Genomic DNA, 23,356 nt, shown 5'->3' on the forward strand with positions numbered 1-23,356 from the left:
GTGTAACTCCTGATGTTAGACAGCAGAAATTTAGAGTGACTAAAGATAGAGAAATCATGAGACCCTTTCGACCCAGCAGGAGGAACGGGTTCTGATAAGGCAATGTTCCTTTATCAAATAGTATCTTGCATTGTCCTTATGGCTTTCAATGAGACATGTTACTGTTGTTGAATGTATTCCTTCAATGGACTTGTAAGATCAGTGGAAAGAAAGCAAGGGAAGCTTTTGAATGAGAACATACCACACTGAGAGCTAATGTGCTCTCTCGTTTCCTGGGCTGAAGACAACATTGAAGCAGGCTTTCAACTTGTGACTTGGTTTCCAATTCATACCTCTCCAGGTCTTTGTACTTCTTAGGAATTTTGGGGCCATGCAGATATGAGAGACTTAAATGGGATATGCTTGAGACCCTCTGTTGGAGAACCTTAGGGACTGCCCCTTCCTTTTGATGTAAGTGAGAGAGCTCTGATCCATAGAACAAAATATCTAGAGTAAAGCAAGCATGGAAACACAAGGAAATATAGAAAGGGAGAAGAGCAACAGGAGACAAGGAAAAACAGTGCTCTTACCCCAGGAGTGGGAGGGTCACCTTGTGGAGTTTTTATGCCTCACTGGGGGTTGGGGCAGTGTAAGTGCTATTGGTCTCTGAAACCTGTGGACTTCTAGTCTAAGGAGATGGAGGGAGTGATAAGATTGAGGTGGGGGTTATAGATGCGCTGATAAGTGGAGAGGGAGCAGGTCATGAACAGTGCACTTGCCAAGGAAACACTAAGCCCATAAAGCTGCTCCTTGAGGGGGTGGGGGTGGGGTGGAGAGGGGTTGTGGTAGAAGAGTCTGGCGCAGTCAGAGTTACACAGTCACTAAGGGCAATGGCCATAGGTCCCTTGAAGAAAGAAAGGAAGCAAGTATCCATAGGTCTTCAACTTTATTTTTTTTTCCTTGCTCTCCTTGCCTGCACTAAATTCTTCAATGGGAGAGGTCTGGATAAGTTGGATGGGAACCAAGTTATCCCTTGTCTCATCTCCATTATTCTGTTGATGAAACACAGTTTAGAATCTTTGTTCCTCTGGCTTTTCTCTCCGCTATTTCTTCCTTTTGATAATAGTTTTTATTGTACGGCCACAGTTCTGTTGCTCTTTCTTGTCATCTGTTTCTACTCAGTGCTCCTGTAGCTTTCTGCACCAAATGTCATTGTAGCCTCTCTTACAGATAGCCCCTTTTCTAGTAATAGTGCCCCTGGCAGGGCAGTTGCATCTTAGGTGTAGGCATGTTACCCATTGTTGAGTCCCAGTGATGTCCTAGCTTCTCACAGGTACCTAGGAGGAGGAAATAAACATGTTAGGGTTTTTTTGTTTGTTTGATTATTTCTTTGTACTTTTATATGTTTTCTACTTTGTAAGAAGATAAAAATTAAGAAGTTCCTAGATTCTGAATGATTTACTTCTGAAGCTAAGAGTCAGTCATGTGATCTAGTAAAGAGGTAGAAGTCATTGATGGTGAGCCTACGCTGGTTCTTTCCACTCCAGATATCCCTGCCACAGCTGCCCTCCCATTCATGTCTACAGAGCTGTGAGTTTCTCTGCATACCAAGGAACCAAGAAGCTATTCCTCCAAAATAGCCAGGAGGAGATTTGTGTTTTTTTTTTTCCATTCATTCATCATTCTCTGGATCTGCAGGTCAATGGGTGCAAGGTTGGGGTAAGCGAGGTCACTGCATTTTTACACCTTTGTGGCACCACCATGTGTCCTTCTACATCACCCCCATCTCCCATCACCTGGTATGGAGCTCAAGGAAGTAAGAGCTGGAATGCAGCAGGCTTCGTGTGTGAGCGTGTGAGCATACCTGCTAGCATGGAGGGAGTGATAAGCCCGGGAAAGCATCACATCTCTCATCTTATCTCCTCATTTCTGCAATTCTTTCTTGGAGAAAAATATAGGTTTGTGTACATCGCCTACCCCTGCACTTGCATACATTTTTCTAGCAATGTGTGCATGGTGAGAAAGAGTGACAAACCTTTCCTGCTCCTGGGCCTAGCTGCTGCTCATGACCCTGGACTGTTTTTGTCTTCCAACAAGGACCTTTATGCTATCTTCCCTGCCCACCACCCTTGAGTCCTCTTTACCACCTAGCCAACAGGTTTGACCTGTGGATGGCAAGTTCTCTCCAATTGCATTATTTGGAAGCTTTGACTCCTTGCCACACTCTTGACTCTTTGTAGACTCTCACCCATCTATTGAGCAAAGCATTGTTAGATACCCTTGAAATAGCTTCTCTGTCTGTGTCAGACAGTGCAAGAAGATACACAGTAGGAGCCAAGTAAAACAGTGCAAAGTCCTGAAATGAAGGGAAATAAAGGAAAGAAGAAAAGAGAATACTCTCTGTTCAGAGAGAAAATAACTATCTTTTGGACTCTATTTCTTTTATTTTGTGTTTGTTCATTTGTTTGTTGGACTGGACATTGAACACAGGTTCTCATTCATGCCAGACATTTTGCCACTGAACTACATCTCCAGCCATTGAAGATGTACTTTTCTATCACAGGGTCTTACTAAGTTTCTCAAACTGGCCTGAAGTCAGTCTGTAAAACAGGAAAGCCTTGAACTTGTGATTTCCTTCTGCTCTTTCCCCTCTGGAGTAATGGAAGGAAGGGCTATACCTGTAGCCTAGCACTCAGCCTCCATGTCTGTTCATCCTTATGCACCATGCATTAGATCTGTCTCTGTCTCTCTGCCTTAGGGGCTCTGTGTGCTTTCTCACCCTCCCCCTATTCCCTTCTTCCCAGTTTTCAACAGACTGGGTTTCATGCAGTGCATCAGGCACATGTATGGACCTAAGGATGCTGGTGTGTAGACAGTGATTGTCAACATCTGTGCCAACCACTTTGCATACAGAAAAGCTCCATGGAATTATAGACAGGTGACGCATTCAGACTTAAAAGCACTGGAGATTACTGCTATGCATACTGATGCCTGTCATCTTGCGTGGGAGCTGTGTTTTCCCAGTGACCCCGTTTTTCTCATCTCAGAGACTATGAGAATATTGTTGCTTTAGAGGACAGGTAGCTATGCAGAACCAATGGTGTAATAGATGTGATGATACTTGGCAGATTCAGGAGCTCTTTTAGGTTGTGGTCTATAAGGTGACCCATTATGGCCATGTCAGAAGCCTCTACCATCTCCTACCTTCTGTCTGGCAATGGAATGGTATAAAGATCTAGAATGTAGCATACGGACATGGCAGTGATGTCATAGGACACATAGAGTCAGAGGTCCTATGGAAGAGAAGGAGGAAAAGCGATGCTGGCAAGGGGTAAGAGCTAAGAAAGGGAAGGGGTTGTGCTGGGACCTAGGGATTGGTGACAGAGGCAGCATGGGCGAGCAGGCCAATGACTTCTCTGGGCTCCCAGCTCCACAGAGCAACATTCCTGACAGCTGTGCTGCTACTGCTGCAAGTAAAAGGGGTGAAGACTCTGAAGGGCAGTGCGAGCCTGGATGGTGACAAGAGTCCAAAAGAAAAAATGTCTTCTAAAGGTGGGTAGAGAAGAGAGAGATGGGAATGGGATGGCGGGGGTACTGGACAGGTGGGGTGCTGGACATAAGGGTTTTCTTGGGTTCAAATCAGGTTCCAGCAGCTAATTATGTCAGAATCAATCTGGGATTTGGATTTTGGGAGATAACTCATGTTCCCTATCACCATAGTATGAAATAATAGCTATAGGTAAAAATGTTTGGCTTTACAACAATTATTAGTTGGGCCACAGCATGGGGCTATCTACAATTGTCAAAGGCTTCTGAGGAAGTAGAGTGCCTAGAGAAGGCCTCTTTGTCTTCATGCTTGAAAATATCCCTCACTCCTTTGGAAGTGGGAACTGGAGTGAGACTTGATTGTCACCTCTATTTGAGATGGGGCTACTGTTGAAGCAAGACCTGAAAAGCCTTCTCGATTTTAAAGTGTTCTCTCATCACGTCAAGGCCAGCATTATGACTCGAAGTTGGCCCTCACTTATCTCTCCACCTTTCACCTCCTCCCCTTTCTGATACAGACTACAACTGAGATTGGGGCTGCCCATCTCTGCCTTTCTTTTATGTTCTAGACCAGGGTGAGCAGCAGTATGAAGAACACTTTGTGGCTTCATCGGTGGGTGAGCTGTGGCAGGTGGTAGATATGGCCCAGCAAGAAGACACAAACTCCAAAGCATCAGCTATCCGGGACCACCTCTTTGATCTAGCCTTCTGCTTCAACCTGGCCAGCATTGTGTTTTTTTTATGAGAGACTTTGAGTTGGAGGCAATAATCTGGATCCTTCATGAGGACCTAGACATCTATCTCCCCTTTCTGATTGCTTATTGACCTCCTCTCCTAAATGCCTTCTCAAAATGCACACCCTGCTCCTTGTCTCTAAGAAGCATCTGGCCTTAGGGTGTATCAACAGAGCTTTCCTAACTCTTATAGCCACCACCTAATTGCCACCCCACCCAGAATTTCATGTCCCAGGGCCAAAGACACCAAACCTACACCCTTCTCTCTTAAGCTTTGTCTGAAACAGGGAGGAGACAGTGACAATAATGTAGAAATTGCAATAAAATTCTAAAAACAGTTGTGAGTGGCTTTGTGCAACTTAAGATCTTGCTTGATTCTCTAACTGGTCTGTTTAATTGCCTGGCCTTTGGCCCACAGACTGACTTTCAGATCCACCAGCTCACCAGCTTTGCCAGTGTTCATAAAGCTTTCTTGGCACTTTTCCCTCTTATCCTTCCTGACTTCTAGGAATAGAACATACCAAGAAAAAGGCACCAAAAGATGACTGAGTGGGCTGTGGAGATGTAGAATAAGTAGTTACTTCAGAAGTGTAAGCACCTGTGTTTGAATCCTTAGAATACACTTAAAGGCAGATGCAGTAGTCCACATGAAAAATATCATCACTCTTACAGTGAAGCAGACAGACAGGAGGTGGTGATAAGATAGTTCCTAGAAGTTGGATTTGGAGTGTGTGCTACACACTGGTATGTTTCCCTGTCTCAAAACAAGGTCGATGGCAAGGACTAAAATACTCAAAGTTGTCCCCTGACCTTCACACATAAGCTATAGCACACATGTGCCCAGTGCCTACCGTGGGCATGTACATGTGTGGGCTCATGCATAAGCACACACACATACACACACCTGCACACACACACACACACACACACACACACACACACACACACACGTGCACATACCCACACAATGAAAAAAAGAGAGAGAAATAGCAAAGGGAAAATACACACTTTTATTTTGGGAACAAAAAGGAGAGAGACATTTATTTTGACTTCAAGGATGGGCTCATAAGGAGTCCATGTATATCTCAGTCTCTTTGGTAGCCAAGCTACCAGAGCTTGCAGCGGGTAGAGGGATTCAGAAGGGAACCACTTGGACAAAGAAAATGTTTGGCAAAATCTGGAGAATTGCTGAGGGGCCCATGGACTCGAAGCCTTGGAGGACTGTGAGTGTCCTGAGGGTCTTGTGAGATCAGCTCCCTACACATTACCTAAGGAAGAAGATGGTCAAAAACGGTAAGGAGTAAAGAAAGTCTCATAGGGTCTTAGGGATGGGCTAGATACAGGGACTGGGAGATCCTAGGTAGAATAAAGAGGATGAAGGGCAGGGAGCTCAGGAGACACATGGATAACATATCATGTGTAAATCATTCAATATGGCACTAGCCATGTAGGAGAAAAATTGGCTGTATAACATTATCATTTATAAGGGACAAAAGTGAGGGTTAGCAGTAGAGTTCTGTTAGTGAGCCACTAATGCATTGAAAAATTGTGGACCATGCCTGCTGAAAGAGCAAAAGGTTTTTAAAGAAGTGTTACCAGTTTGAGACCAACTCCCTGGACTGAGGTCTCTAAGTAGTATGGTTATATGCCCAGTCTGTTATTGGTTCCTTTTAAAACAGTCTATTTCTGAAGCATAAGGAAAAAAGAAAAACAGAAAAAGGAAACAGGCTTATGTTATAGACAGACTTGGAAGAGTAGTATCTTCTTCTCTTGGAGATGGGGTGAGGAACTAGTTTCTGGATATGGTTAAACAACCTGTACACACCTAAAGGTGGTTCCAAAGGAACAAACGAGAAATGATAAAAATGGGGAGCCATAGTAGTGGACTTGCGAGTATGGAACAGTGTAGCAGGAGACAAACATTGTTTTAGCATCAGTGATAGGGTCCTTAACTGATGTGAAGCAAGTATAGAGAGAAATGATAGGTGTTCACCTGGGCGTAGCTTCGGAAGAAGAGTTGATAGGGGCTGAGCTCCTGGTTGGGCAGAGTCAACTCTCCAGTGCGCTCTGTTATCCTCTTTCTATATGCCTAGATATGGGTATGGGATAACATTGCTTTTAGGCTTCAAATCTGTAGGCATTTAGAAGTCTCATATCAGCTACATAGCATGATACCCTAAGCCTTCTTATCCAACTCTGCACTGATGTTCTGATCTGAGCCAAGAAGAAAGAGTACTCACCAGAAGACCTACAGATGTCTTAGAAGGTGGGGGATCTACAGAGTAGGAAGGGGGTCCCAAGTTGCCATCTGTTCAATGGGAATGTGAAGGGCAGAAAGCTATGCAACCATATTTCCATGAGGGATAGTGGAAGAAACGTGGAAGGACAGGGACCTCAGCACACCTGAAATGCAATGGCTACGCCTCCTATGTCTGCAGCATTTTCCAGGAGTGTGTGAGAACCATTGAAAGAGGACATGCTGGGTAAGGGGAAGGCAGCATAGCGATGCTCCAGGCATAGAAGTGCTTCTTGTAGTGCACGTGTGTCGCAGGCTGGGCAGCCCCCAGGAAGTACTGTTAAAGATGGGACAAGAGAATGAATTGGTGAAGGTTGGTGGAATATGAGGGATATCATAGACTGACCAGGAACATGGAACATTTTGCAGACTATTCATCCAGTAGCACTTGAATAGCCTTCCCCTTCCCTCCAGGTATCCTTTGTTGTCCTCCCTGGTGATCCCTTTGGTCCTACCTTCCAATGACTCATTACTCACAGAATTGGAAGAAGATATGCAACAGTTTATGGGCCATGATGCTGCCAACAGCGCCAAAGTTCACGGCTCTAAAAAAGATGAAATCTGGTTTTACTTGCAAAATCATTTAAAAATATTTACTCCAATTTTCCAACCCCAAGTCTCATCCATCCTAATACCTGTTGATTCCTCTTGAGATCTCCCACCAAAAGACTCACCTTCAGAAAATGGTCCATACCTGGGGTAGCCAGGGTGGAAGAATGGAGGTTGGAGAAGGCCAGCAGGGAAGACCACCACATGGTCAGGTACTGAATAGTAGGCACTGACGCTCCAGGGAGATTTCTGCCATCTGTGTGAAGAGAAAACATAAACACAGCACTATCATTTACTGTCTATGCAAGGCACATGCAATCTTTCCTAACCATCACTATGGATTTGTTTCTGTTATCACTGTTCTTAGCCCATCTCTGGCATGAAGTATCTGTTCTCATACCTGTGGTAGGGAAAAGGCTGCAAGAAACTCCGAACCTTTCTGCCCTGGAGGGATCGTACACAGCTTAGGAAAGATTGAAGGAAACTGGGACCAAGTTGTATCTGGGGGAAAAGGCAGCAGGTCATTTGATGCACAGATATGTATACAGATAGCTGGTACTGGGCACATTTACACCTGACCAGGTAATCCCTGATATATACATACCCTGTAATATCACCTCATGTTGGTATAAAGTTCATATGTATCATCATGTAGAGAAACATAGACATGCCACAGATTGCATGTGTTTGTTTGTGTATGTATACATGAAGCCCCTAGGCAGTTTCAATATTTTGCCTGTAAGGCTCATCCAGCACTGGGGTAAAGAAGAGGTGGGCTCAAAATTCCCCACAGAAAACGGATTGCTTTGCAAACTCAGTTGGATCAGGGGAATAAGAAACCGAGGGCATAAGTGATACTGAGAAGGACAAAGACTTACATCACTATATTCTTGTTTGGCCATCTCAGTCTTCAGGGCCCGTTTTGGAGCCCCCATCTCCACCTGCAGTTGGGTGAGCTAGAAAGAGACACAGTAATGTGTAAGCTGCCAGCATTCCCTTATAAATCCCTGTGAGCCATTGACACTGTGACTCAGATATGTTATCTGTACTCCATTTTCTCTCCTCCATCCCCATTTCTTCATCCAGTGATCAACTATCTCTCAAATGGCTTCAGACTGAACTGTAATCATTCTGGCATTACCTTGTTCAAGGCCTCTTTCCGAGTCTCCTCACTTATCCAGGAAAGCTTCTTGAGGCGTACGATGACAGCATCCTTTATCTCAGCAAATAATTCCATGGCCTATGGGATGTGTGCAGAAAATGGAAAAGAGTGTAAGGATTAGTCTGATCCCTGGTCCTTCTCTAGTTTGTAAAGAGACCTTTGCCCTACTGGGCTCCAAGAACTGCTAGAGAAAATGAAAGTGCTCACAGAGGGTTTGTTCCCCAGATTACCACAAATATCCAAGGTATAAAGATTTATGGGGTTACTAGGACATTGTCAAGCTCAGAATAGGTAATTCGTTAGTTGCCCCAAGAACAGGACACAACAGTGCTTTTGCCATTTTAATATCTGAGATTGTTGAGTACTTTCATTTAGGTCCAGCAACTCTCCCAGAAAGCAGAGAGCATGGGGAACTCCTGTTTCTATCTCTGTTTTTAGGACTTTTGTCTTCATACGCTCCCACTTAAATCAAGTCATATTTCTTCTCTACTAATTTCCTTAGCGTCCTAGCAAGTTGCAGTTTCCATAGTCATTCAGCCTGAATTTGCACTTTCTTAACTTGCAATTACTCACTCTCTTACGAACATTCTTTCCTGGTAAAGGAATTGGGTAATAGCATCAGAAATGACTCTGGCTTCAGACTGAGTTCAAAGTGGTCCCATGAAGTAAAATAACTCATTTAACTACTCTTTGTTCAATCCCCTCTTCCATTAAATTAGGAAAATAATCGTAATTAAAAATATTACACATAAAATGCTTATACGTTCCCTACTCATTCAGAAGTTACTCGTTTGTTCTCTGCAATTACATCATCCCGTGCTCATGGTATACCATGTGTTGTTCAAAATTCTTAGACAAACAAGGAGATAGCCTTAAAGGTCAAGGAGTTTGATTTTTTTCTTTTTCTTTTTATGGTTGAAGAAACACAATACCAGGAAAGTCCAGTGAGGTGTTTAAATTAATTCATGTTGGGAATACTTTGTGTCCTGTGGCTAAATTACACTCGCCTAAGGGACTGAGCAGGCTCCTAGGTTCTGTCTTAGTTGACTTTCTTTTCTACCTGATTCATGCTTTGCACAACACAAAGAAGGACACACTTCATAGAGCTAGGGCAAAGCGTGCTGGTTGGAAAGGGTAGAGTGTTGCAGGCTGGGGTAAGCTCTCACATACAGCACTTCGAATGCTTGGACCAAAGGCTTCATGAACAAACAGAGCTGCCAGAGTAGGCTCAAAGAAGGATCCCGTCTGTTCCACACACTTCATCCACCGAGGGTAGGCTGGCTGCAAAAACATACTGGAGTGAGTGAGATCTGTCCAGGTTTCTGTTTTTATCACATCCCAGTGCCAGTCATCCAAAAGGATGTTTTCTTTGATGAATTTTTAACATTTTTTATTTCCCAGGAATGGAGAAATAACCCGGGCATTAAAGTGCCTGTCGCACAAATACAAGAACCTGAATTCAGGACCCCAGAACCAACATAAAAAGTCAGGTTTGGAGGTTCATCCTTTTGGTAGGGTGGAGAAGCTGTTTGGCTGCTAACCAGCCTATCTGAACTAATGAGTTTTAGGTTTAGTGAGAGAACTGCCTCAAAAACTAAAGGTAGAGAGTGACAAAAAGAAATATACCTGGTGAGGTCTCCAAATGCACACACAAGTGCATATATGAAATATATACGCATACACTGCACATGTAGACAACAACATGGACAAACGCACACACACCCAGAAACATTCCTTTATCATTTTCTCAATATACACTATTGCTCAGCAGAAAAAGGCTTCCCTTCTCCCTCAGCTCCCAGGCTTGGTGCCTATTGGTACAAAAGGAAGGCCCTTAGGAGGCATCCCTCTGAGAAATGTAAGCCTCCTGGGAAGGGGAGGAAGAGTATCCAATCCTGAGATTGTGTTCAACATACCAATCAAATGGCCCAGGAGTTCCACCATACTCTCCTTCCTAACAGACCTTTATTTCTTATTGTAAACCAATGGGAGGAACTCTTTTCTTCTACAGCATTCATGCCCAGTCACAAAGGGTGTGTATTGTATGGTAGAGCCCTATAGATCAGTAAAGGTGATGCAATTTTTCCTGTTATAAGAGGTAAAAGCAAACTACTAAGGAACCAGTGCACCACTCAAACTAGAATCCCACTAGACAGGGGAAAGTGGCAAGCATTACATATGTTAGAGGGAGAGTGGAGATAGAGGAGGGAGAAAACTCTGAAATATAAATGGTAGAAGAAATACATCAAATTCAAAATAGTGAAGCTCAATGGTTTCATTTTAGGGCAGTGAAAATGTTTGCACACGTCTTCTACAAACCAGGAATAAGAAGACTATAAAGAAATTGTAGAAATCAAGACAGCTCCAAGAATATGTAAGGATTTCTAGATAAAATTCTATAATGACTTATTAAAGGAATGTTTTTGAAGGTAGAGAAAATAATGTATAACTATTAAAGACTATTGTAGGATCACTGAGGGCCACATATATCAAAATAATAAAAATGTATTTATTTAAAGGGCTCATTAAACTGGGTTACAAGACAGACTGGGAGCTAAAAATACAGATAAGATCCTGCTATAAACACAGATTAGGGCCCTCAGCAACAAAACAGAGTCCCGTACTAGAAGAACAAAACACAGAAGTGCTGTGCAAACTGGAATATGAACTTAGCAGAAACGAGCAGGTTCTGAAATAAGACTGGTCCAAGCTGTTTGCTTACAGAAATGCACACATGTATTTACGTTCTCAGACTGGAAACTATTAGAATGCTTCCTCCTAAGTTTTCAATGTAAATTACTCCAAACACCAATGAAACCTACCTGTAAACTTAATTTGTCCTTAAAGACTACCACAGTACTACCCTTACACATAATATCCAGCATTTACACATGTGGGCTATTAACCTAAACCCATGTACTTTAGGCAGGCCAGCTGTACAAACAGAAGAGAGAAAGTGTGGAGCAGAGACTGAAGGAAAGGCCATCCAGAGACTGCCACACATGGGGGATCCATCCCATATACAGACACCAAACCCAGACACTATTGTGGATGCCAAGAAGTGCTTGCTGACAGGAGCCTGATATAGCTCTCCACTGAGAGGCTCTGCCAGAGCCTAACAAATACAGAGGCAGATGCTTGTAGCCAACCACTGAACTGAGAACAGGGTCCCCAAAGAAGGAGTTAGAGAAAGGACTGAAGGAACTGAGTGGGTTTGCAACCCCATAAGCAGAACAATATCATCCAACTAGAATCCCCCAGAGCTCCCAGAGACTAATCCACCATTGCAAAAGAAAAGAGGGATGGACCTATGGCTCCAGCTGCATATGTAGCAGAGGATGGCTTTGTTGGGCATCAATGGGAGGAAAGGGTCCTGTGGATGCTCCATTGTAGGAGGATGTCAGGGTGAGGAAGAGGGAGGGAGTGGGTGGGTGGGTGAGCGAACACCCTCACAGAAGCAGAAGGAAGTGGGATAGGATAGCTGCTTCCTGGAGGGGAAACCGGGAAAGGAGATAACATTTAAAATGTAAATAAAAAATATCGAATAAGAGAAAAGATGTAAAAAAATAAAAATAATAAAAGAGAAAAATGTCTATTCTACCTTCCTCACAGATTTGAAGATCAGATGATGTAATTCCTTTGAAGCACTCTATTTATTCTAAATTCAACTAGAATTCGATTAGCATTACTCAGTAAATTCTATCGCCACGCTGATGGCATTATCTTAACATCAGGAAAGCCTCTGGAAACATCGAAAATCACATCCTGGTAAATGAGATAAAGAAATTGATGTGGAATGATGGTGCACTATGAGTGGACTCTAGTCTGGTTCAACCATAACTAAACGTCACAAGAATGACTCACAGTTAATTTGACCTTTCTTCACTGTCTACTGATAATCGTAACTGATATGTTTCTTGCATTCTTTTTCTTCCTTTGCCTGTGTCCTAACACCGCCCAGTGCACAAAGTCTATTATCTTTTTTTTTTTTTTTACTGAACTATAACTACTCAAACCAGGGATACTTGTGTATCTTGTGCACAGGTACATAATGGGTGTCATAAAAACATTTTTTATAGTTGTTACTCAACAAATATTGTCACATACTCCACATGCAGTGAGTGATGGCACACACCTGTAATCCTAGCAGTTGAAAGGCAGAGGAAGAATAATTAGGAGTTCTAAGCCAGCATGGTGCGACTATGTCTCAAAAAAAATTGAAAAACATAAAAAATATCACATAAATGAATAGATGAATCTATAGCTAAATCCTCTAAGCCTGACCTAATGCTTTCCTATCGAGATATTAACAGTAGTTTGGATTAAGAACTTTTGGGTAAATTTGAAGATAACCCAGGATCTGAGAAGAAAGGTCACTGAAATGACTTGTTTAAACAAAATTTTAAATTGCCTAAATAAATTGTGTTGTTGGGCTGAACATGAATAGTTCTCATCACACGGAGAGAAATGTGAAATCTTGCTTCCATTGTCCCAAATCCAGACTCACACGTTTCATAATAGAAAGAGGCATTTCCATTGACCATGTTCTCAAAGTTAACCAACAAAAGGGTCAGATTTGACACTTCTTGATTTTTCAGTCAGAATGTACATTAGAATTCCTCAGAGAAATTAGAAGGCTAAAATTAATAAACATTGTCTGGAACCAAAAATCAAGTCCAGAGTCTGGTATTGTCACTGACTCCTTGCTACCTCTTAAGCTACAAGTCAGGAATTTCCATAGTTTATGCTCTTGGAACATGTTTGTTTAAAATATAAGTCAGACAAATTCTATGAATTTTCTATTTCCTAAAAAGAAAGTGTGTATCCTTACAATGACCTGCCAGAGCCTCTTTTCTCTGATTTTTACTTCAGGGCTATCCTATTTGCTGATTCAGTTATCAACTACCCAAGGTATACATCAGCAGTAGCATTGGGTCTTACAGGCAGAGCCCCATATGTTTTCTAAGCCAGAGTCATAAGGACAACCCCACACACTATGCTAATTTTTTACCAATTCTTTTCCATGCATTGTTCCTGTGAGATAAGCCCAGGCAATGCCTCTCTTTCTCTAACTATCGCCTTAGATTTATGTGTTTCTAAGAGTTCCCACTGATATTTGACCCTCTCTGATCACCCTGTTTTAGGAGCCATCAAGGGTATCTATTGTCTAAATTGTGTTCTTCAGTAGCATGGCTTTGTCTTTTACGTCCTGAGACGGTCAAGTGTTAGCAAAATAAACTATACGGAATATAAAGGCAAATATAATGAACTACCTTGTCCTTTCTAAAAGAGTTTGCTAACCCAGTGCAGTAGCACTCACATATTTCTCAATCTGGCCTGGTGTGTTAAGATATAGGTTCATGAGGCTAGAGAGATGGCTCAGTAGTTAAGAGTACTGCTGCCTCTCTTCCACAGTGCCTCCGTTCAAATCCTAGCACCCACATGGCAGTTCATAATTGTAACTCTACTCCCAGGGGATCTGACATCCTCACATAGACATACCATACATGCAGGCAAAATGCCAATGGACATGAAGTAAAATTAAATAAATCATTTAAAAATATATAGGTTCATGAGCCAAACAGATTTATTTTGCATCCTGATTCTTCACTTAAGAACAATGAGATCCTAGGAGAGGTTGTCATTCTTTTTTTTTTTTTTTCTTTTTTTCGGAGCTGGGGACTGAACCCAGGGCCTTGCGCTTGCTAGGCAAGTGCTCTACCACTGAGCTAAATCCCCAACCCTGGTTGTCATTCTTCTACCTGTTTCTGAGTCTGAGGAATGGGAACTAAAACCTTAGAGCAATATCATCTTGAGTGAGCGGTGTACATGGATGACTGACTGACTTTAAGACATTGTTAATGAATTAACATTATTGCTCAGTGTCACGTTTTGTTAGTTCAGAAAGGTGAAGCAGTTTCTCCAAGGTCATACTTTATTTTCATCTTTCTATACTCTCGTGGAAAGAATAGTGTTTACTGGCTTTGTAAGCCTTTCACATTCTTTAAGCATGAGTCTCCATGTTGATGTGTTTATACCTTCCAAGGCATGACCTCATGCTACAGTGCTGGCATTTACAGGAAGCTATTTTTTATTTTGCCAGGAAGTTTGCCGTTAGGGTTATGCTCTGCTGCCTGTGATCAAAAGATAGGCTGCATAGTAGCATCTTGTGAATCTACCCCACATCGAGTAGCCATCCTAATCGAGAATGATCTAAGATACAATAGAAAAACCACACTGACCTTGAAACCAGACAGCCAGAGAAGACCCCTGCTCTAACTTATTACTATAGCCAGGTTCCTAAAGACACACATTTGTTGACCCATCTCTACAATAAACATACAGTGAATTTCATGTGGTGGTGCACACTTTATTCTCAGCACCTGGGAGACAGAGGCAGGCAGATCTCTGTAAGTTCTGAGCCAGCATCATCTACACAGTGACCTCCAGTACAGCCACAGCTACATAGTGAGACTCTGTCTCTAAAAAAACCCAAAAGATAAATAAATAAAAACGTATAATTATATTATGCTACATCAAACAAATTTGAGAATCAGATCAATAAAGGAAATTATCTAGGCCTTTGTAGACCATAAGTAATCAATGACTACATTATAGCCTCAGCAAAACAATTTTTTTTTTACAAATTTGAGAAGTGAGGAGTTAATTAGTGCACATGTAGAGTTCAGAAGACCCCCCTCAAGTGCCAGGCCTCATATTCAGCTTTGCTTGAGACTGGGTTTTTTGTTTTGCCATTGTATATATCAGGCTACTGGGGTCGTGAGTGTCCAGGGGATGTCCTGTGTCCATTCTGTATGGCAGTAGAACTACTGGGAATATAGACAACACTACTGCAGTTTGCTTCAAACTAGGAACTCAAACTCAAGTGCTCTCCTCTGATTGGCAAACACTTTAGTTATTAAGCCATCTCCCCAGAATTGAGAAAGTACAGAAATTATCCATAAATTAACAAGGCTAAAAGTTATTTTCTTTCAAGACAGACCATAAAGGAAGGCCTTCACTGAGGTAAGGATGTGCCCAACACTCTAGATGTTTCCACTTGGATTTGGAAGGGTCTGATGTAGGATATCAAGGAATTCTGACTGAAGACCTCTGTCAGATAATACATCTGACGAATTGCTTCTACACTCTTCTTATAGTCCCTTCTCCTCAGATATGTGAAGATCTGACCAACCATGTCCATTTGTAACTGAACAATCTCATAGGCTCAGGGATGAACTTGATGATGCACATTTACATATTGGCAAATATTGTTCCTCATAATAAATCTTAAGCTTTAGGGCCAGGTCCTACCATAGAGGTCAAACCATAGAGTTCAGGAAAATAGAACATTGCTTAAGAGTAATGGTAAAGGAAGGGTTCTTTCTTAATTTTACTTCTACCTTTAGTCAAAGGCCACAGAAGTAACCAGTTAGTATCTTGATTCTAAAGCTATACTCTGACTCCCCATCTTGCCTACTTCCATGGTGTAGGACCTCTTCTCCTATGTCCTTTTCCCTCAATAATTACCCCAATATAGAAAATACATCATCTTCTCTCCTCACCAGGGGTGGTCGTTCTTTCAGTTTCCGTAGTTTCTGAGTCAGTTCTCTGCGTGCCTCCTGGAATTTAGTGGCCAGTGCTGGTGAAAGGGTATCCACCAACCCAAGGATCATGTAGCTCTGTATTATCTCACTGTAAATACAAAATTCCCAACCCAAAGCTAAATCTCCTAAACATGTTCACATGAATAATCCCTTCAATAAACTACTGTGGTATACTAGTACACAGCCCCCTCTCTATATTTACAAAGAGTAACTGCCATATAAGCGAAACCATGAAGACCAAACAGTCTTTATTGGTTTGGCTTTGGGAGTGACAGAGGAATGGAGGAAAGAGGCTGTCTCCTGAACTTACTAGGAGAGGCTTGATTTATCTGTTTCCACAATGAGGAAACTTCAGCTCTTCTAAAGATAGATTTTTATGTACAACAAACCTGGGCTTGTGGCTTGCCTTGGTCCTGTTGGCAACTGCCTTTCAGGACATACATATATAAAACTGCTGAAGCCACACGATTGCTACTTTGTCTCCCCTGAAAAGGATTTCTAGACAATGGTACCACTAGGGTGCTACAGGGAAGGCCTGTGTTCATGCCCTTCAGAGTTGGGCTTTTCTGCATGTTTATTAGTGTATAGTGTATAGTGTATGATCTCTGTTAAGGATAATGGTATATTCCTGATATGTACCTCATCTGTCTTACCCCTATATCCTTCATTTAATGTGTCACACGGTCATAACATCCCAAAGCCTTACATAATCCTTGATTTTTATGTTTCCTTCTGTGCCACCTACTCTATCTTTCTGTGTTTCTCCATCTCGTAGGTGCCTCTCATTCATGGTGTCTCTGATACTTCACTCTCCTCCCATGCCCAATATCTGTCCAACTCCACCTGGGCAAACCTGTGATTCAGCAGCCCTTCTTCTACCAGCTGTGACATGTTTCTCAAGTAGTCTAGGTCATGGACTTGGAGGGTCTGGGAGGGACTCAAAGACATCGGTGTGAATATTGCTTGTAAACAGGATAACCAGTCGATGGCTGGGGCCATTTCCTTAGAGAAAAGACACAAAGCTAAAGAGGGAGACAACAAAAGGATCAGGAAGGAGAGGGAATGGGGAGTGCTAGAGGAAGGCTTGGAGAAGACTAGAGTTAAGGACAAAATGAAATGAAAGGAAGGGGACAACAAGAAGATTCAGTGGTGACAGGCATGACCACCTGACTTCAACTCCCAGCCTACATGATAGAAGGAAAGTCCAACTCCCAAACATTGTTCTCTGGTTTTTATCTTCACACCTAGACAGGTTTTTGCTCAAAGTCCCATAGAAAGAATAAATGTATAAGTAAATAAGAAAGTAAATAAATAAACAAATAATTACAATTTTTAAGTGAAGGAATTAATGGTAGTAGAAAAAAGAAGATAAAAAAGAGAAAGTTTGAGAGGCCATCAAGCAGAGTCCTCAGGCCTTCAGTTCTAGGCACCTGAAGGGCATCAATAGTAACCACGTGAAAGAGCTTGTCTTGTGCCTGCTGCTGTTGTTGTGGCCTCAGAAACTGGAACAGCCGTGAGGTAAAGACGATGGACCAGGAGGCATGTTGTTGTGCTTCCTGTGGGTTACTCCCAAGTAAAGTTCCCAACCGGTTCAGGTATGTCACATATTCCCGTAGGATCTAGAGGAGGGGAATCTTAGTCACAAAAGCTAGAAGCCTTTCATTTGGGGGCAAGGTGACAAGGTGCATGCTGGTGTGGCATCTTACCTGAGCATAGACTTTCTGTTCCTGATCTTGCTGGAGAAGAATGTCAAACTCCGGCTGGTCTATCTGGACACAAGAGAGACTGGAGAGAAGTGGGCACGTAGGGGTAGAGTGGGTAGGCATGGGAAGGTAGAAGAGGTACCATGGAAGACGGAAAGATGGGAATAAAGAAATGAGAGAGATACAGGATACCATACCAAAAAAAGAGACAGGAACTGTCTATACATGCAAATGTTGAGCTTTTCAGCAACAGAGGAACACAGATTTGTTTAGAGGGAGCTATTTTTCTTTTTTTGTGCCAATATAGATCTAGAGTCAATGATGTGAGATACCCATGTCAGATATACTAGTTAAAACATACTCAAACTCAGTAACAAAATGTATTTTTAATACATACTTTTAAAAGAACAATTAATGCAGAAGAGTCCATTAAAATAAAAACCTCAAAACTTCGCTTGTCATGATTTTATTTTTTACAATAAATTCTACAATGCTCCATGCTTGTAGTATGGTTTTGCATGCCTATCACAGAAGAGGTCTTATATTCAATCCCTACCACCAAATTTCCCAATGTATTTTATTCTATTTTAAAAATTGTAATTGGTTTTTAGAGACCCACAATAGTTTTGCTTCATTTTGGGAAAGCAGTATATTTTTAGACTTACAAATAAATGTAAATTTGATAGTTCACTCATCATAGACTCTGAATTAATGTATATTTTTAAAATTATTCATATTTAAATAGTTTATATTGATTCTGTGTATAGAGGATCTGTTAAACTTTGGACCCCAGGCAAGTGCTCATGGTCCAAATTACATTTCATTTTTTGTCTTCGAGCTATGCTTTTCTCTTTTGATTTCAATATCCCACTCCCATTCCAATATCCCAACCCCACTGGCTTATATACTTTTCTTACATCTTGAAAAAAGTCTTTGGATTACACTGGGCTCCAATAATAATCTCTGCCCATTCTTACACAATTCTTTGTGTATGTGTGACTAGCTGCAGGTTTTCAATGGTGTCTTTCTGTTCTCTACTCTGTCTGTGAGGGAGTCTCTGAAATCTCTACTTCCTTTCTCCTATAGTTCCTCCATTTTTCTTTGTGATGCTACCCATGGTGGTCTCTCTTCCTTTTCTGTGATTTCCTGTACTCTTCTGTTCCTCCTGCCTAGCTTCTTCTGGGTTCCTCTGTATCCCACTTTCTGTAGCTAAGCTTATGTTAATAGCCTGGGCAGACTGGAGCTAACTAAGTGACTCAGTGTTTCCTCTGTCTCTTTTATTTACTTTCAACCAAAGAAACCTTGGAAAGCCTCTGGGACCATCGACAATGTGTTTGAACTGACCACATTCTCATGCTCAGCTCTTATTTTCCATTTTTCTATCATGCATCAAATTCAAATATATTAACTTAGAATCCTCAGCTGCTTCATGTGGCCTCCACAGCTGATTCCACTTTAGCTCTACATAGACCTATGGTAATATCTGAAAGACTTCAGGAGCGCTTCTTTTTCTATATGTTAATATTTATCAATTCTTCTTGACTTTCCGGGTCAAAAATCACCAGGCTCAATCTCATATTTTCCTTCTCACTTTTCTTCCTACTCAAAGTTCAGGCCAGCTTCTTACTGACCATGTGCAGAAGGCACAGCATTCTAAGACTCCTTAGCTCAGAATTTCCCTGTAACCCCTTTATGGTGTCTTAGTTTAATTTTGTCACCTGTATAATTAGCCATGTCCCACGACTCCATTGATGTCTTCCTATCTAAATTTGTCCTTAACCACTTCAGATTTTAGTTAATCCTAACAAACCATAAAAGGTAAACTTATGAATGCACATGGTAAAGCCAAATCTTAGAATACCACATATTGATGGCCATGTCTTCTTGATTAATTCCTCTGTACAAAGCTGTGGAATTCAGAGACAAATATAGAACACTCCAGTGTTTATCACAGGAGGAATTGCTCCACTATTTATTTATTTATAAACTCAATGAACACAAAGTAGTGGGCCCTTGTTGCTGAGAAGAACTCTAATCTACTGAGGGCACAGGCTTTCAGATTACTAAATGCTGAGAGAATTTAATGGATGACAGAGACTTCATGCAAATTGTATCTTACATGTCAGGGAAGACTTACTGAAAAGACGTCAAGTACAAACAGATAGGAGTCTTCTAGGATTGTTACAGGCAAGAAAGCAGGATATGCAAAGAGAAGAGGAATATTTTTGACACTACATGTGAGTCAGCAGAACACAGAGTATAAGGGAGAGACAGAATGCAACAAGAGATAAGGATAGAGGTCAGATCACAAACTTAAAATTCTTTGGAAGTAATAGAGGCCATATTTTGATGACTGAGTGATCCATTAAAGTGACAGGCTTTTAGCTATCAAGTTTGGAAAGGTGCCTTAGGGTAAATGAAGAATAAATAAGAGAAGGAGAACCCTGGAGACAGGATACCTAATGAAGAGGTTCAGGAGAAATCTGTATTTGTAGTAAAGAAAGCTGAAAACTTTTACTTTACCCTTCAAAGAGCTGGGCTCTGCTACAGTTTTCCCCCCTACCTATTAGCCCTAATCATTGTAGTACTAATTTTCTCTTAAGGAGGGCTGCTCCCTATGTTGTATATATATCATATTTTCCAGTCTGAAATCTCTTTTTGTAAGTAATGATAGCCTAGAGTTAGAGACTCAGGTGCATCTGTGATTTTGCCAGTTTATCCCTCACCTGGATGATTGGCGTATGTGGAGGGGCTGGATGAGGATGAAGATAGGCTCGGAAGAATGGGAAGTGGCCATACTGACTCATCAGAAGCCTCAGATTTTGATTGAAGTCAAAAAAAGTCCAATTGCCAGAAATATTCCAGCCTCCAAGCTTCAAAGAAGAAAGACAAACCTGAACCTAGGGACCCATGAGATTGATCCTCAAATGAATTTATCTTTCCCTTCTCACATCCACAAGATCCTTCTTTTTGAGCCTTTGGTATTTCTAAGGCTCTTCCTTCTTTCTCTAAGTCTTGATTCTTCCAAGTAGTTTCATTTCTATCTCCCTCAGAGACCTTGGAATCTCTAAGAAAGAGCCCTATATTCTATAAAATCATGACAGCTCTCAAGCATGCATTGTTCATATGAATTATTTAGAAAGTTGACACCCCAATTTTTTTTACCTCTTTAATAATTTGTACAAGTGGACCAGTCCCTGAAGCTTCAATGGCATCTGTGTCCATGCAGGAGTTATAAAATTGGAAGGCTTTCTCCTCTCCAGATTCTAGATGCCAGGACCCTGGGGCCTCTGGAAAGCAAACAGAAGAACTCAATGCGTGGATACTGGTACAGAGACAAACAGAAAATGGGAACCTCATAGGGATGTTGAGAAAACTTTTTCACAGGGATATAGAAGAGGATCAAGCTCAAATAAATGAGGGGAGCTCCCATTTTTATGAGTTCAGCTTGACAACATGATAGATGAGCAAAGATATTTAGTGAGACAAAAAGATGATGAAGACAGTAAGGAAAACACAGAAAAGGAAACAAGAAAGAAAAGAGATAGAAAAAAGAAAAAGAATAAAAGAGAAACATCATGTGAATAAAGGAGAATGTCGGGCAGGAGTGGAAGACAAGAGCAAGAAGGGGGTTGTCTATACTTGTGCAGAATTCAGAACTATCAAGATCATATAAGACCCAGTTGTCTACTTGCTCAGAGACTCTGCCAATATGTGTCCTCACCCAATAGTTTCCACAGTCGGCTCTTGTTCTCTTCTGCAAGTGCCTGGAAAGAGTTACTGGTCCCATTGGCTTTTTCACAAGCAAAGCTGAAAAAGTCAGTACAGGGGGCCGCACTTCTGTTTCCAGAAGCCAGGTAATGGTTCACGAGCTCCATACACACAGGTGACTCACAGGTCCCTGTGAAACAAAAGCTCGGAGCTAGATAAGAGTCAAGTGAACAAGGGCTCCCCCCAGGGGCTAGCAAAGGACTTCTAGAGAGGTTCATAAAAGAGACAGACCTTAGGGGGAAAAATGGTTGCTGTGGGAGTCAGAGCAAAAGCAGTCTAGATTCTCAGAGACCATGAGGATAGGGACAAGTATGTCATGGCCAGGAGTCAAGGCATATGAGGGAGGGCTGCCTGGGTCAGGGGTGTTTCAGGATCTTCCTTACAAGGACCACAGTTCCGGAAAATGTAAACCCAAAGCATAGAAGAACCAATGAGCAGGCCACAAAGCAGGACAGCTAGCAGCACCCATCTGGCTCTTGTCGACTGTCTGCTCCATTCAGTGGAAAGACTCTCTTCTGGAGATCTCTAGTCAGGGAACAAACAGAGGGAAAAGAAAAACAAGACAAAGAAGTTTGGGAGGGCAGAGAGAGCAAGATGATAAGGAGTTAGTGCTATTGTCTTTTTGTACAGAGGTAATTCTGCTTAAAAGCCAGCTTTCCTTAGATTTTTAGTCCATGAGATAGCAATTCACTGAAAACAGGATTAAACAGGATTTTCAGGAGTTTAGAAAGTCCTGATGTGTGATGGCAGAGGACACTTACCTCCTGGCTCCAGGGAGGTCCCATTCTACTGCTCTTGCTCTGTCCCCTCAACTTTTCCCCTCTTTGTCCTTCTCCTCCTGAAGTGACTGGAGGAGAAAGGAGGAGAGAGAAGCTGGTTCAGAATGCTATATTAAAGATAGATTCGTCAAGCCACTCTGACCCTCTCCAATATTTTCATCTCAAGGCATTTCCCCACATGAACCACTTCCTGGATGTTCCAATTTCCCCACCTTCCCTCATCAACTCCTTTCCTTTCCCTTCTATTCTGGAGGCTTCATGTTCCCTTCTCTCTGGTGCTTGTTGGGGAGACAGGATATTTGTAGCAGCCACCCTAGCCCCCTACTAGGCTCTGGCTTCAGAAGTGGATGGTTCTCAAGGACACTTGCCATCTGTCTCTGCTTCTCTCTGGCTCCCAGAATCCTCCCTGGTTCTGCTCCCGATGTTGTATCTAAAGCATTGAGAAAATGACCTTCCTTTTGCCCCTACTCCCTGTGGCCCTGGAGAAGGGGCAGCTCTTCCACTCTCTCTGTCCCCAAATGAGTACAGTTGGCCTCCGGGTGGAACCTGCTTATCAGTGATGGAACACTCAGGCCTCACCTCTTCCTCTATCTCAGTTTCTCAGGGGGAAGAGGGAGGAGCTCTCACTCAATAAGCAATCTTGCCCTTGGTCTGCTTCTTGGGTTTGGCTCTGTAACTTTGTTCATAATGTTTCTTTATTTCTTACATATTCTTTCCTCCTCTCCTTTCTTTTCTGATTGAAATCTCTCAGATTCTTTGGTTCCTGAGTCAAATGCCACTTGCCAGGGAGTCCTCACAGTCACATTAAACACAGTTCCCAAGCATGCTTCGTTGCTTTTCCTTGTGAGACATGGCCCTGTTGGTTGTAGTCAGAGCCACACATTAAAAAGATCACCAAACTAACAAACCCTAATCTGCTAATTATTAGCTTTGTAACAATACACAAGCCACTTATATTCTCAGAAAGGTAAGCAAGTTTTATCATCTGGAAAATGAAGGTAATAGTTTCCCATGCCTGCCTCACAGGGTCTCATATCTGCTGGGAAAGAATGAAGCCCTATGTGACTCTTTCTTTACTCTGCTCTATATTATGATGAAAATGTGGATCTTCATCTTCTCAGTTGAGAACACTTTGTGGTAGGTATAGTATGCTTCATAATTGTTAGTAGGAATGGATGGAATTTTAAGCCCAAATTCTGCTTTGCACATAACACTGAGCTCCCATTAGCT

The 23,356-nt window shown here is 42.0% G+C and overlaps 2 protein-coding genes across 52 annotated transcripts; one reads left to right on the forward strand and one right to left on the reverse strand.

Moving 5' to 3' along the window:
* Positions 1 to 3,255: 3,255 nt before the first annotated feature.
* Positions 3,256 to 4,596, forward strand: Sofu1 (sperm-oocyte fusion factor 1). 2 transcript variants are annotated; one of them, NM_001443728.1, is made up of 3 exons: positions 3,256 to 3,310; positions 3,408 to 3,531; positions 4,095 to 4,596. In NM_001443728.1, the coding sequence occupies exons 1-3, from the start codon at positions 3,275 to 3,277 to the stop codon at positions 4,268 to 4,270; spliced, it is 336 nt and encodes a 111-aa protein (NP_001430657.1). In that variant the 5' UTR covers positions 3,256 to 3,274; the 3' UTR covers positions 4,271 to 4,596. The 2 variants fall into 2 exon arrangements, with proteins under 2 accessions (NP_001430657.1, NP_001102862.1); NM_001109392.1 differs by having other exon boundaries at positions 3,299 to 3,531; positions 4,095 to 4,590.
* A 652-nt stretch (positions 4,597 to 5,248) lies between these two features.
* Kel (Kell metallo-endopeptidase (Kell blood group)) lies at positions 5,249 to 22,715 on the reverse strand. 50 transcript variants are annotated; one of them, XR_015685404.1, is made up of 20 exons: positions 22,495 to 22,687; positions 22,109 to 22,194; positions 21,731 to 21,872; positions 21,301 to 21,477; positions 20,742 to 20,866; positions 20,303 to 20,449; positions 17,580 to 17,658; positions 17,304 to 17,492; positions 16,727 to 16,875; positions 15,832 to 15,961; positions 9,437 to 9,547; positions 8,246 to 8,344; positions 7,983 to 8,060; positions 7,505 to 7,605; positions 7,250 to 7,360; positions 7,033 to 7,100; positions 6,663 to 6,832; positions 6,500 to 6,567; positions 6,253 to 6,348; positions 5,249 to 5,527 (listed from the first exon to the last, which is right to left on the reverse strand). XR_015685404.1 is itself a non-coding variant. In XM_087656555.1 (19 exons), exons 6-19 carry the CDS (start codon positions 20,371 to 20,373, stop codon positions 5,366 to 5,368), a joined length of 1,614 nt encoding a protein of 537 aa, XP_087512681.1. In that variant the 5' UTR covers positions 20,374 to 20,449; positions 20,742 to 20,866; positions 21,301 to 21,477; positions 21,731 to 21,872; positions 22,109 to 22,194; positions 22,495 to 22,687; the 3' UTR covers positions 5,249 to 5,365.
* Positions 22,716 to 23,356: the final 641 nt, after the last annotated feature.

The sequence above is a fragment of the Rattus norvegicus genome, chromosome 4, assembly GCF_021556685.1.
Source record: "Rattus norvegicus strain SHRSP/BbbUtx chromosome 4, alternate assembly SHRSP_T2T, whole genome shotgun sequence".
NCBI classification, from domain to species: domain Eukaryota; kingdom Metazoa; phylum Chordata; class Mammalia; order Rodentia; family Muridae; genus Rattus; species Rattus norvegicus.

Excerpts from the sequence above, each read along its gene's own strand:
- Kel (XM_087656545.1), bottom strand. The coding sequence starts at position 22,132 with ATGGGACCTCCCTGGAGCCAGGAG. Across the intron at positions 7,606-7,982 it reads CCAAACAAGAATATAGTGAT|ATACAACTTGGTCCCAGTTT; the intron begins GTAAGTCTTTGT and ends CTTTTCCCCCAG. Across the intron at positions 7,361-7,504 it reads CAGCCTTTTCCCTACCACAG|ATGGCAGAAATCTCCCTGGA; the intron begins GTATGAGAACAG and ends CTCTTCACACAG.
- Sofu1 (NM_001443728.1), top strand. The coding sequence starts at position 3,275 with ATGGAAGAGAAGGAGGAAAAGCGATGCTGGCAAGGG. Across the intron at positions 3,311-3,407 it reads AAAAGCGATGCTGGCAAGGG|CTCCACAGAGCAACATTCCT; the intron begins GTAAGAGCTAAG and ends CTGGGCTCCCAG. Across the intron at positions 3,532-4,094 it reads AGAAAAAATGTCTTCTAAAG|ACCAGGGTGAGCAGCAGTAT; the intron begins GTGGGTAGAGAA and ends TTTATGTTCTAG.